The 13724-nt window shown below is 47.5% G+C and overlaps 1 protein-coding gene across 1 annotated transcript in view; it reads left to right on the top strand.

The window, feature by feature from the left end:
* PDE10A (phosphodiesterase 10A) overlaps positions 1-13724 on the top strand; it is a 266943-nt gene that overhangs the window by 238063 nt on the left and 15156 nt on the right. The window contains exons 14-18 of the mRNA XM_068985211.1: positions 16-158; positions 2399-2482; positions 3964-4114; positions 5337-5492; positions 12933-13105. Of these exons, the coding sequence (XP_068841312.1) occupies positions 16-158; positions 2399-2482; positions 3964-4114; positions 5337-5492; positions 12933-13105 (707 nt within the window). The remainder of the gene's footprint in view (positions 1-15; positions 159-2398; positions 2483-3963; positions 4115-5336; positions 5493-12932; positions 13106-13724) is intronic.

Raw genomic sequence — 13724 nt, 5'->3', positions numbered from 1 at the left:
GGCTCCGCCCCCCAGATGTACCACAGGATCCGGCACTCGGAGTGCATCTACAGGGTCACGATGGAGAAGCTGTCTTACCACAGCATCTGCACCGCGGAGGAGTGGCAGGGCCTCATGCACTTCAGCCTGCCCGGCCGCCTGTGCAAAGAGATCGAGCTGTGAGCGTCCCGTCCCGTCCGCTTCCTCCGCCGCAGTGCCCGCCCGACTGCACTTAGAGTGAAATGGCTTCCAGCAGTAGAGTCGTAAATACTGCGTTACACGAGCGGCCTCTGACCTTACCGTTTCCCCCTTCCAAGGAAGGAAAGGCCGGATCTCTTTATCTTTAGAAAAACTAGCCTGAATGCCATTTTGAAATGAGCCAACCTAAATGTTAGCTTTCCTTGTTTACATACTTTATGAAATATTTACTATTCAAAATGGCATTTAAGCTCAGATAACTGAAAGCTTTCATTTCCATATAGTTTAAAGTTTGCCAGTTAAATCTGAGACTTTATAATACACGATTTAGCATCCACACTTGGCTTCTAATCCTATGCGAATACATTTGTTACTGGTGGTCAGACTGCCCATCAAAAGTGTAAGCCAACACTGTGTGTTAATACCAACATAAAATAATCTTCAAAAGTGATCCAGAGCTGACAGTTATTTAAAATAAGAAAAATCGTGTTGTTAAATTAAATAAGGAGGTCATTAGATTGCTGCACGTTTGATGCCCTGCTGGCCTAGTAAACAAATGGGAATCTAAGCCTGTAATTGCCTCAGGGTCACCAGACGGAAATGCTAAGGAGAACAGTTCTGAACAGCCAGCTAGGCTTTAGCTGGAGCCAGTCAGATGATTCCTTTTCTTGGCATGGTCTCTATAGAGGAGTTCCCATGACTGCTGTCAAGAAAGCACTCCTGACCTCTTTAAGTAGGTGCTGCCCTTTTCAAACGGGTTTTTGCCCAAATAATACGCAGTTTATTTTTTACTCAGTTTATGTTTTAACAGTGTATGTTGCATAGCGTGTGTATGTATATATATATGGTATGTGTTGTGATACCCAGGACAGAGGAGCCTGGTGGGCTACAGTCCACAGGTCGCAAAGAGCCGAACACGACCGCACAACTAACACATAGGTATATTGTGATACAGTAAAAAACACGTGACTGTGGTCTTTGTAGCTATTTCCTGGCACAGAGCTCCTTTGTCCCTTAAAATTTCCTGAGTGATTTGGGTGAGAGAGGTATCTTTTGTTATTCATATTAAGCCTCTTTCAACCACTCAAGAGTTTTTGCTAATCAAAGACTCTGGGCTGATGAGGGCTGGCTTGTTGCTTGTGATTGGAGGGCTGGAAGCTCAGTCCCATGGACTCCTTTCCAGGGAGAGAGACTGGGGGGTGGGTTACTCGTGGGCAAGGATTTCACCACCTGTACCTGTGTGCTGGAAGCTCCAGAAAACCCTAACTGAGAGTTTCCAGACTGGGGAGCACATCAGGTGCTGGAAAGGGGGTGCCCCCAGAGAGAGGCCGGAGCTGCACGGCCCGCCCCACTGCCTGGCCCTGGGCACCTCTTGCTCTTGGCCGCTCTCAAGTTGTGTCCCAATAATAAGCCAGACGTTTAGCTAAAGTGTTGTTCCTCTGAGTTCTGGAGCTGTTCTAGCGCATTGTCTCCCCCGAGGAGGGGCTTGTGGGAACGGCCAACGGATTAGAAGGGCGGGTGGCCTTGACTTGTGATTGGCGTATGAAGTGGGGCAGTCTGTGGGCCCCAACCCCTGAGCTGTGAGGTCTGCCTCAACTCCAGGTAGTGTGAGAATGGGGTTGAATCCTAGGAAATCAGTGAGTGTCTGCAGAGAACTGGAAAATTGCTTGGTGCGGAAAACTCCCACATTTGGTGTCAGAAGTGTTGGACCTCTGTTTATTTGGGTTTAATATCCACAACTAAATTAGCATAGGAAAATAGGTAATAGCTTTGAATGTTAATATTTATAAACGTTTTCTATGGATTAAAATGGGAAATAGATGGATTTTCAGCTCTAAAAGAATTTCAGATAAGATCCCCCCTTTTCTATGAATTGTGTAGGGCGTGTGTCGTGTATTAGTATTGATGAGTGTGTAGTATTAAGGGCATCGTTATGTTGTCCTTTTTCATTGCTCGGATAATGACCACAGTATTCCTTTGTAACAGAGACTTAAGCAGTGGCTTAAATCTTGGACTGTTCCTGAGGGGGTGGGTGGAATGTCCTGGAAACATTTGATTACGACAGAGATGTGACTGAGGAGGGGAGAAGGCAGGGGGCCACACTTTTAGTTATCTAGAATTCTTTTAGTTTCTTCATAGACATAGAAGTTGCTTGCTTTATTTGTACGTTTATCCTAGTTCGCTGCATTTCCTCATGAGCTGTGCTTTCTGTTTATTCCAGGTTCCACTTTGACGTCGGCCCCTTTGAAAACATGTGGCCTGGAATTTTTGTGTACATGATCCACCGATCCTGTGGGACAGCCTGGTATGCAAGCCTGCCTCGATGCCTCGCCGCGTTCCTGGCTGATAATTAAAACATGCCACAAGTTGTTTTCTCTAAACACTTGAGTTTTTAAAAAAGGCTGAGATTATTAGACAGCATGCAGCCTTCTTAGATTCCCTTGGTTCGTAAGCAGGTCTGACCAGGTGATGATGAGAATGTAGGTGTAGCTGGGATAAATAATTGCGTATTGATTCTGTGGGTGTCTTGGAACAAACACGCACATTTAGCATCGCCTTTCACCTTTGACTTCAGTATGCCAGTTAAAGCAGGAGTGAAGGAACCAGGTCTCCTAATTCAGAGTGGCGTCCTTTGTTCGGAGTGAAGTTAACTTGCCCTTCCCTGCTACATCTCCCTTCTTTTGTGGCCTGTCCTTGAGGAGCTGCATGACCTTTCATTTGTTTGTTTCTTTGTTTGTTTTAATATCGCTTAAACACCTACTTAAAATGCAAGAAATAATTTTCTTTTTCTCTTTTTCACTACTCATTAAGTGGCTTATAGAGGTTCTTAGCTTCTCTAGAGCTAAATTGTCTCTCCTTTCCCCTTGAATTCTGTTTTCTCTTATTTCCATCAATGACTTTTATAAATTATTGTTTCAAAACAATGAGCACAAGATACCTAACTTATTTCTTAGATAGCAGTTGAGAGTTTGACCAGTTGAAACTCTGGTAATGACATACCTTATACTTCAGGGACTATTTGGAAATTTTCAGTAGAGAAACATAAAGGTTATGTGTATTAATATTTAGAGGTTTTCCAAACTGTCATCTCTGGTATTTCTGGAGCCCTGTTTCATATTGATACGCTTTTGTCTTAAGCTGCCTCATATCCATTGAGAGAGTTGGTGGGGCTCTAAAGAAGTCTAAGTACATGATAAATACAAAATTACCACCACACTGTAGAATAAGAGCATGCGTCATAGCCTTTCATGTACTGTGTTGGGTACATGATCATTACCACATCATTTGCCATGCCAGTTAATAATTTGAGTGTACCATAGTAATTTGGATTCCTTTTCAAAGGATAACCACTCATCTAGAGAATTCTTATGGTGTATATGTTTGCAATTTGTGAATGTGAATGTGCTTTTTTGGAAAAAAACTATCTCAAAACCCCCTTGAGCAGGGTGATGGTATGTTGCTGTCTGTTGACCCTGTGGGCTGCAGGAGATGCTTGACTGTTCAGGAAGCGGTGATGGGAGTTGATGGTAGGGAAGGCAAGCAGATTCTGGGGTCTGCTTGCTGGTGGGCCCGTTACAGTGTCCGAGAGGAAGCCAGGAAAGAGTCCTCCTTCTTTGCTGGCTGGAGGAACGTCAGGGAGCTGGTGAACGAGGCTCACTCAGCACCCCGGGAAATCCCCCCGGAGCAGGTGTGCGTGGGCACAGACCCGTGTGTCTAGACCAGAGCTGCCTCCTGGAGCACGCTGTCCCTTTACGTTTCTGTCCTGACGACGTCTCTTCCACACAGCTTCGAGCTGGAAAAGCTGTGTCGCTTCATCATGTCTGTGAAGAAGAACTACCGCCGGGTCCCTTATCACAACTGGAAGCACGCGGTCACTGTGGCACACTGCATGTACGCCATCCTGCAGAACAACCACGGGCTCTTCACCGACCTCGAGGTGTGTCTCCAGAGAGCCGGAGTGGATTCGAACACTCTGTGTGTGCAGCCCATTCACGATATAATTAGGTGCCATGTTATCCCAGGACAAACTTTCGTTCAGTAAATTCATGAGCAGCGCAGTTTTAAATGGTAATATCCAAGCATTTTTTCCTATTGCTTTGTGTAAGAAATATAGAAACGGAAATTCCAGTGTCACCAAAATGTCCCTCAACGAAGCACTGGTTTTTGTAGTCTCTCTTCCCTGGTAAAGCCAGACTCTACTGAAAGGATGTGTGCTTAGTCACTCAGTCGTTTCTGACTCTTTGTGACCCCACGGACTGTAGCCCACCAGGCTCCTCTGTCCATGGGATTTTCCCAGGCAAGAATACTGGAGTGGGTTGCCATTTCCTACGCCTCTGAAAGGATGTAGATGAGGTGAATTTCTGTCTTTGCCCTCATGCCCTAGATAATGGACACTTATCGTATCTCCCTGAGAGCCCAGAACATTAAATGCAATTAAAACATAAACACTGATCTGACCTTTTCCCGCACAAAGGACAGGGACACTGTGATGTTCCACTGATCTGCAGCCTCTACAGACTTGGAGCTGCTGATGCACTCAGAGAGGATGCAGGGATGCCTGACCGTTCATGCCCTGCTGTCCAGCCCTTCCTTGGCCACCCAGCCCCGAGCTCGGGGACTGGAGCGCCTTCACCCCAGCCGTGCTGCTCCCAGGCAGACCTTCCCGGTGGCCACGCTGTCCCCTCTCCATCAGCCCCAGCAGCCGCTGTGAAAGCCCAACTCAACCCCTTTCCCTCCTTCTGCTCCAGGATTCATGACCCTGCAGAGAAAGGGGGCTGCCTGCCCCGAGCTTTATGATTTCCTTGTTACAGTCCTCATTCACGATAACCATACCATCGCTAGAATTCAGCATCGAATAGATTTTTGAATGAAGAATGGAAACTGCCCTCTCCTTTTGCAGATTCGCTTTATCTGTCCTTCTTTGGAACCCTTGCTTCAATTTGCCCCCACTTAAACACTTTTTCCCAGAGCTCAGCAGAAAACCTCAATAGTAATCTGGCTGTCAGAATCAGCCGCAGAAAGCAAAGTGGTTAAAAAGGAGGCTGGATTACCTGGCATTTCCGCTCTTCCTGAGGAAGTGGGCTGCATCAGTGACAGAAGTCAGCGTGAGAGTCCCGTTTCTTTGTTTTGAGCATCTGTGTGCTGTGTTGTTTCTTAAGCGCAAAGGACTGCTCATTGCGTGTCTGTGCCATGACCTGGACCACCGGGGCTTCAGCAACAGCTACCTGCAGAAGTTCGACCACCCCCTGGCCGCGCTGTACTCCACGTCCACCATGGAGCAGCACCACTTCTCCCAGACCGTGTCCATCCTGCAGGTGAGCCGCCAGGGCCCCGTCATCTTCTGAGAGAGACTCCTGGCTTAGGTAGCTGTGGCCCTCTTTAAAAACAGCAGCCACATTTTACTGTAGAACCGTTCCTCAGAGTCATCTTCAGATAATCGTGTTTGTTTCTTTTTTTAATAAAGGCTCTCTTTTGAAGATTTACATATATATATTTTGTAACCACATTCTATTTTTAAGTACCTTATACCCTGAGGCAAATGAACTATTTCACATAGTTCATTTAATCTATGTAGATTGTCGTATTCTAGAACCAGAATGTGTTGACCAACAAATCTCTGAAGTTAGGCAGGTAAGATTTTAAGTGCATTGAAGTTCTTTTTTTTTTTTCCTTTTGTGTGTTTGTAATTCTGTTGCTTTTAAGATGTCCTTAGTGACTGCTCTGGACGCTGATAGTTCTCACATCACAGTGAGATGCATTGGCTTCTTCACTTAAAGCTTTTCCTCAAACTCATCTTAAATAGTGGTTTGATTTCCGTCACAGTTTTTAAAATATGCTGTGTGTTTTGCTCAGAAGAGTGGACCCCGTTTCTTCCTCTCAGTGTTAGCACCTCGAAGGAGGAAGAGACATTTCATTAGGTCCCCTGATTACGGGTCTGGTTACTGGAAGGATTCTGAATTTGCAAGAATGTGAGGCAACCCCCGGCAGGACCTCACCAGTGACCGCTGTGGTCACCTGTGAAGCAGAGGGTGTTTACCACTCAGGGCAGCCTTCCTTCCTGGAGTAGCCCAGGCCCCCGCCCACCCAGGGCTGGTTCCTCCCGCCAGCTTCTCCAGGGGGCTCCTCACTGTCCCCGCTGTCCCTGTGCCTGGTGGTACCGCACACCAGATCTTCCCGAGCCCAGCAGACTGTGCCTGTTCACGCCCCTTTTCCTCTGGGCTGCGAGGGTGAACGTGAGCTCGCTGGAGTGCAGGTCCTCTGACTCCCTGCCGGGGAGGGGGAGAGGTCTGCCCAGCCAGAGCCACGTCCGGCAGGGTCCCTAACGTCCCACCTGTCACTGATTCTGTCCCCGAAAGCAACAGGGAGTCACCAGTCCTGATGGCCACTGCCCTTCATTGTGTTAAGTGATGTACGTATGGATGGATGGATGGTTTGGATGGATGGGTAGAAGACACATATATAGCTGGAAATTTAAGCAAGATGGAAGATGTGTATGGATATGTGTGGGTGTGTGTGTGTTTGCATATGTGCATATAATATAGATATGTGTGTACCTATATATGTGTGTGTATAATAAATGTGTTATACATATGCACATATATATATTAAAACACACACATACTAAAATGAGCTTTCTGTAGGCAGATATTATAAAACTTTATGACAGTTTATACCTACTTTGCCCTTACTCATCCTGTGAGACTATTTACTTGTACAGGAAGAAAGGCAAATGCCAGAGATGACGTCAGCATGCTTTTGCTTGGAGATATTTAGGCCTCCCTCAACCCCGTGTGCTTCCTGTGTCCTAAGTGAGTTCATGCATTCGGCTCTGATGACATCTCTGCTGTTTAATCTGCCAGTGAATTTTGATAGCCTTCATAAAGTTTCTTGGGAAAACTTTTTCTAGACATAATAGGATTAGCTTTTAAAAAGGCCAGGGTTGCGAAGGCCATTGCTGCCGGATGGAGCGAAACCTGGCCTGGGAGATAATAGCAGTGATACCAGCGGGCGGCGTGGGGAGGGTCTGACCCGGGCAAGGAAGACTGCCTCTGTTTTTCACGGCTGACGGTGAAGGCGGTGTCAACCGCTTGTCTCATTTTCAGCAAATCCCCGGTGCTGTGGGGACTGCATATTACAGAATACAGTGTTCCCAGAATGGCCAGAACATGGTCACTGAAACTCAAGGCAGTGAATTAAGTTCAGTCAAACTGTGCACATCCAGAGTTGTTGGGGGACATCAGATTCCAGGTATTAGAGAAGGGATTTCTGTCCCTGGTGAGTGCGTTTGTGCGTTGGTTCTTGTGTCTTTAGAGGAGGTGCAGCCCTCAGCAGAGGACAGGGTCTCTGGCTGGAGGCACCAGGCATGGCCACAGGCTCAGGGCATCCTGGACTGATCGGCACCTCCTGAGCAGCTGTGCCTGGGGAGACGGGCGGGGAATAGACTCACGGCCCCACGCCCATGGGCAGGAGTATTTCGGAGGGTTTTCCTTCCTGTTCTGGAGATGTCTACCCTGCGGATTTTACATGCTCCTGAGTTTTCTTTCTCAGATCCATCCAACTGCCTCTGAGAATTCCTGCCAACAGCAGACGTGCCTCCTAGCACAGGATTTAGGCCCGCGGTACCGTGAGAAGGGCACCAGCCACGTCCCAGCAGCACGCTGGGGAGGCAGGACCCCCGCCCTCTGCCCACCTCCTGCGGCCCCACTGCCCTCCCAAGCTTGCCTCTTGCCCCCGCGTGTCCCCCCAGGACGCGCCGAGGTTCTGCCTCCAGACGCTGGACTCGGCGTCCGCGCGGCCGGCCGTGTGCTGCTCTTGCAGCTCCCGCGATGGCGCCTTGCTCGCCCGCCGCGGTGCAGTGGCCTTGTCAGGGTCGCCCTCCCCTCCCCGCCTCCAGTCACCGAGTCCCGCCGAGTGTGAGCGTGGTCAGGACGCTTTCCAGGCTAAACAGTTAAGGTGACATCCTCGGGTAATGGTAAAAATGCCACCGTCCGGTCACTGAACTATCAGACGGTGCGTCGATAGGAGACACGGACCGCTCTGGGAGCTCTGTCCGCCAGCGACCCCTGTAAGGAGCGGCTCTCCCCGCGGCCGCCCGGAGCACCGTGCACGCTTCTTCCCCATCACCGCGCAGACCGCAGCGGTCCTGCGACGGCGCGCCCTCCGGCCACGTGGCCGGAGAGAAAGAGTTCACTCTGATGGATAGGGGGAGCTGCCCACAGGCCTTCTCCAAGCCAGGTGTGTGCGTGTCTGTGTGTCTGTGTATCAGTCTTGTTCACCCCGAGGCTGACTTTGAGTGAGTGGATTGCCGCACTTCCTTAGTGGACAATCTGGGCAACCGGGTGTGGGGGTGGGGGGCATGGGGAAGAGGACCCCATGTGACCGCAGCAGCATGGGTGCACAGAGAGACTGAGCCAGTGGCCTGGACAGCTGACCTCAGCCCAACACCCACACACAGTATTGTTCCCGGTACAGGTCGGGTATCCGTCGCAGTACGGGGTGTCTGTCGTTCACCCTTGCGGGTTCTGTCCTGGTACAGGGGGCCGGGCGGGTGTCTGTCCTGGTACAGGGGGCTGGGCGGGTTCTGTCCTGGTACAGGGGACCGGGCGGGTTCTGTCCTGGTACAGGGGGCCGGGCAGGTGTTTGTCCATCACCCTGGCCTGCAGGTTCATCCTTGAGGAGGATGCAGGGAAGTTCCCTCCCCGCTGGGCGGTGGGAGGAGATCAAGTCAGGAGTGAAGGAGGAAGTCTCAGCGCACCAAGAGAGAAGACAGGCTCCCGTTCTCAGCGGGGCTGAGCCGCACTGTCTCTGCGGCCCGGGTCTGCCCTGCGCAGGCCGCGGCCGGCTGGACAGAAGTGCCTGCTGGCGTCTGCGGTGGACACCGCACGGGCCCCTCTGGGCACCGCAGCCTCCTGCGTGGCCGGCAGCGACCTTCCCCGGGGATGTCCCAGATTCTGCCTTCATTGGAAGCTGTCTGTCTGACTGCCTTTTTCCCCTGGTGACCGCCGTTTCCCCAGGCTTGTGGGTCTCAGGTCTGCCTTCCATGTATGTGTCTGAACATGTTATTCTCCTGTTTTAAAAGTGACCAGTGGGTGCCAGGACATCAAGAATGAAGTTCCTTTCTTAACTGATACACAGTCCTTGATGAACGGCCCTCTGTGGCCCCAGACTCTTCCTGACTCTCTGCCCTGTCCAGTTCCCACTTTCTTTCTGTGGCAACGTCTCCTTGCCTTCAAGGCTCAGCTCAGGCATTATCTCCTCCAGCGAAATTATTGCACGCCATCTCCACACAGCTGGGGCGCAGGTGTGTGCCCCTTCACTCGGCCCTGAGCCCTTCAGACACCCGCAGACATCTCACACGGCCCCGGGATCTTCTGTCTGTGAGTTTAGCGCTCCTCTCCTCTGCATGGTAAACCCTGTCCATCTCCGCCGCTGCAGGCCTCTGCCACGCCTGCCGACATGGGTGCTGTGGGCAACGTGACGCCTGTGGACTCAGAGTCGGAGAGGGCGGAGCAGTGTGGGCACAGTTTGGAGACTGGAAGCTGCCAGCTTTTATTTAGGGGGAAGCGAGTAGATAGGTGTCCTCAGGACAGGGCGTGTAGGTGGCTCAGTCGTGGAGTCAAGTGGAATGACTGCAGGTAGGGAGACTAGTCTGTGTGCAGTGACTGAATAAGCTCTGTTTTCTTATCTAAAACGTACCCATGTGCTTTTAGTGTTAGACTACTGAATCCATTTTAATGTTCATTCACTATTCCTTTATATAATGTTCATAATAATGTTCATTTTAATATTGAAAATGTATTTCATAAGAAGATGTTAATGATTGTTTTGAATACTGAAGCTGCCCTTTTTGTCTTCCGCCTTCTGTGAATACCTCGTGGTGGGTACCGAAAAGCCGGCATTTTAGAAACCAGACCAACTAGGGATGATTATTCTCATTACTCAGAAAACTGTCTCACTATTCCATTAATCTTAAATTGCCTAGTGCTTTGGAAATATGTTTAGGTTTTTAAAATATCATCTTTATCCCAGCATTTTGGGATCCTGTGACGTTTCCATGAGTTTTTCTAGCGGTAGCCTTTCTGTGACACGGCCCATCTGCAGGACGTGGAATTTACTGTTGTCTGTTGCAACTGTAGCGAAATTGTTGTACTTACAGCCAACACTGTCCCGACTTACAAGCTGCAATGTGTTAGTTAATACAGAGGTTAGCTGGAATCCATCCTTTTCTAAAGATGAACCCTAAACAGATAGGAGGCCTCTGGCCACCCATTCACTTCTGGACATATACGTATGTTTGCTTGTTTCTCCTTCTCTCTCCCTGAAGTCTGCCTGCAGAAGTTATGCTGCTAGGTTTTATCATCATCACCACCGTCATAGTCACTGTTTCATCATTTTTGTGCTGTGCTTAGTCGCTCAGTCGTGTCCAACTCTTTGTGACGCCCTGGACTGTAGCCCACCAGGCTCCTCTGTCCATGGGATTCTCCAGGCAAGAATACTGGAGTGGGTCGCCATGCCCTCCTCCAGGAGATCTTCCCAACCCAGGAACTGAACCCCGGTCCCTCCCACATTGCAGGCAGATTCTTTACCGTCTGAGCCACCAGGGAAGCCCTCATCATTTTTAGGTACTTCCAATAAACAAGAATTTTGCACTTACCAATACATTTGCTTTTTGTGGAATCTGGAGAGACAGGTGTTATTATTCATGCCCGTTTTCCAAATAAGAGTAATGTACATCAAAGAGGTTAGGGTGCTCGTTCATTGTCACACGGCTTGTGAGGAGCAGAAGGATATTAGCAACCAGAGCTGTTTGACTCCAAAATCTGTGTTCTTAATTACAGTGCTCTTATGTTTCCTAGTATATGGTTAGATGCAGTTGGCAATTAAACATCAAAATAGATATTGTATATTTTTCAAAGCATCATTGTTTTGAATGCTGGATGCCATTAGTTGCATCATTGACTTTTTTCCGTCCAAAGTCGCAGAATGTGTCAGCCTCTGCCTCCTGTTCCCACAGTACTGATTCATAATGCGGGGAGCAGGGGGCAGGACTGCTGGAGAGTGAGGTCTGGGCTGGCTTTCTTTAGTCAAGTAAAAATGGCATTAGTGTTTCAGCAAACACTTCATTTTAGCTATATATCAACAATTTATTGAAATTTCATCATTTGAAAGTGAAATCATGAGTTTGAAAGGGATTTATAATCTTAGACTATTCTATAGATATCGTCAGAACAAGAACCAATTATAAGTAACTCCACTGTTGCGTTTATCATAGGATAATTTAAATATAAATATAATACCTTAACGGTAAATAATTCAGAAAGATTCTGATAATTGAAAATAAATGGAGAATACACAGCCTTATTTCCGAGTAATAGGAAGTAGACGATGTCTTACTGAGGTATCTGATTTTGTAAAGAAATGTACTTTAATAATTTCAAGTTTGTGATATATTTTATCAGTCAGTAAATATAGTTTAAGACAACTGGAAACAAAAGTCAATTTATAGTACAATTATGAAAGCGTTAGTTGCTCAGTCGTGTCCAACTCTTTGAGACCCCATGGACTATATAGTGGAATAGACTGTACAGAGAATTCTAGTGGAATTCTCCAGGCTAGAATACTGGATGGGGTAGCTGTTCCCTTCTCCAGGGGATCTTCCCAACCAAGAGACCAAACCCAGGTCTCCCGAATTGCAGGCAGATTCTTTACCAACTCAGTAGTAGCTCAGTATAATTATGTTGACTAATAAATCATTAAAAAATAATTGATGAACCCACAAGTTGAATCTCAACTTTTTTTGTTTGAACAGAAAGCCACATTTTAATCTCAATTACAAATCAAAACTTAAAATTCTGAGGGAAATTATTGGAAAAAGGTTTAATAGATTCACATGTAGAAGAATAATTCTGAGGAAATAGAATCCGAATGACAGGTGTTTGGCCTTGTTCAGGGAGATGATCTGCCGTGTCTGCGTACCGTGAGGACAAAAAGCGGATGGCCTTCCAGTTTTTGTGCTTCAGGGATGTGTTTTACATAGAAGCACTCCTGCCTGTAGGGAGAGTTTTTAATATGCCTATGAATTTTCCAGTACCTTTTCTTCTATGGCACAGAGTGATCAGGTTAATATTCAGTAGGTTTGCAGAAATGGACAAGGGTGTAGATGATTTTTTAAGGCCATTAATTTCTACTATAATATGAAAATTACCAAAATTTTTAATTAATATGAAAGGAAAATTCTTTCACTTAAATATTTTACATATTCCAATCCTTTGATTACTTACTGGAAATATCCCCAAACTAGGTATGTATTTAAATTGCTGGAATTCTGTGGTGGGAAATGTTATGTGGTTTAAATAGTTCATTTAAGTGGTAGCTTCATTGTTGTATCATAAGGAGAAACCAAAACACTGATTTCATTAGCCATTTCACACTATCCTTTTATTCCCCCCAAATGTGTCCTGAAAGCGTTAGCCGCTCAGTCGTATCTGACTCTGTGTGCCCATGGACTGTAGCCCGTCAGGCTCCTCTGTCCGTCGAATTCTCGCAGGCAAGTTTACTGGGGTGAGTTGCCATTTCCTTCTCCAGAGGATCACGCCCGGGTCTCCTGCACCGCAGGCAGATCCTGTCCGTGTCCTAAACGGCAACCACCTGCTGTTCCCCAGCACCGCCTGTGCTGCGAGGCGGGGGCCGGCGCTCGCTGTCAGCGCGTGTGTGGGCATTTGTGCTCATGTGTGTCTGCTTGTGTCTCCCCCTAGTTGGAAGGGCACAACATCTTCTCCACCCTGAGCTCCAGCGAATACGAGCAGGTGCTTGAGATCATCCGCAAAGCCATCATCGCCACGGACCTCGCTCTGTACTTCGGGAACCGGAAGCAGCTGGAAGAGATGTACCAGACCGGCTCGCTGAACCTTAATAACCAGTCACATAGGTAAAAAGCGCTTCTGAAAGTTCAGTAGCTCAGGCAGTGTTATTTGGAATAAATGTATATTTAAAAACAAAAGCGTAATTTCAAATTTATATTTGAAAAATGAAATGTAAAGAGAATTTATGTGGGTTTTTTTGTTTGTTTTATATGCATTTTATATTTACTTTGGATATTTCATTACTTGACAAGATTGCTGACAGTGTATTGCCAAGGTAACTAAACTACGAATTGGAATTTACACTGGTCGCTTAGGAATGGATACTGTCAAAGGGAAGTCATTTTGCAAGACACCTCTCCTCAGATTTATCACGGTCCCGCATTTGGTCATTGACCTCTCAGACTCAGAAGCAAACAGAAATGGATTCATCAGAATCCAGATCTTATTCGCCAAGCCAGTGTGACTGATGTGTAAGACCTGCATTCCATGCTATTGATCTACAAACGTGTATTCTAGCTGCACACGTCAGAATATTGGCACTCAGTGTGGTCACAATCTTTGGAAGCTGAGTGGCCATCCAGAGTCTATCTGAACATGGAGTCACAGAAAGAATGAGAGTCCTTGAATGTTCCAGTGGCATCAGGCTGAGGTGGCCTGATTCCTTTTTTTCTGAAAAGGTGTGAC

Source organism: Capricornis sumatraensis, chromosome 13 (genome assembly GCF_032405125.1).
Source record: "Capricornis sumatraensis isolate serow.1 chromosome 13, serow.2, whole genome shotgun sequence".
Classification (NCBI taxonomy): Eukaryota; Metazoa; Chordata; class Mammalia; order Artiodactyla; family Bovidae; genus Capricornis; species Capricornis sumatraensis.
The sequence above is the reverse complement of the archived record's forward strand: the minus strand, read 5'-3'. Positions and strand labels throughout refer to the sequence as shown.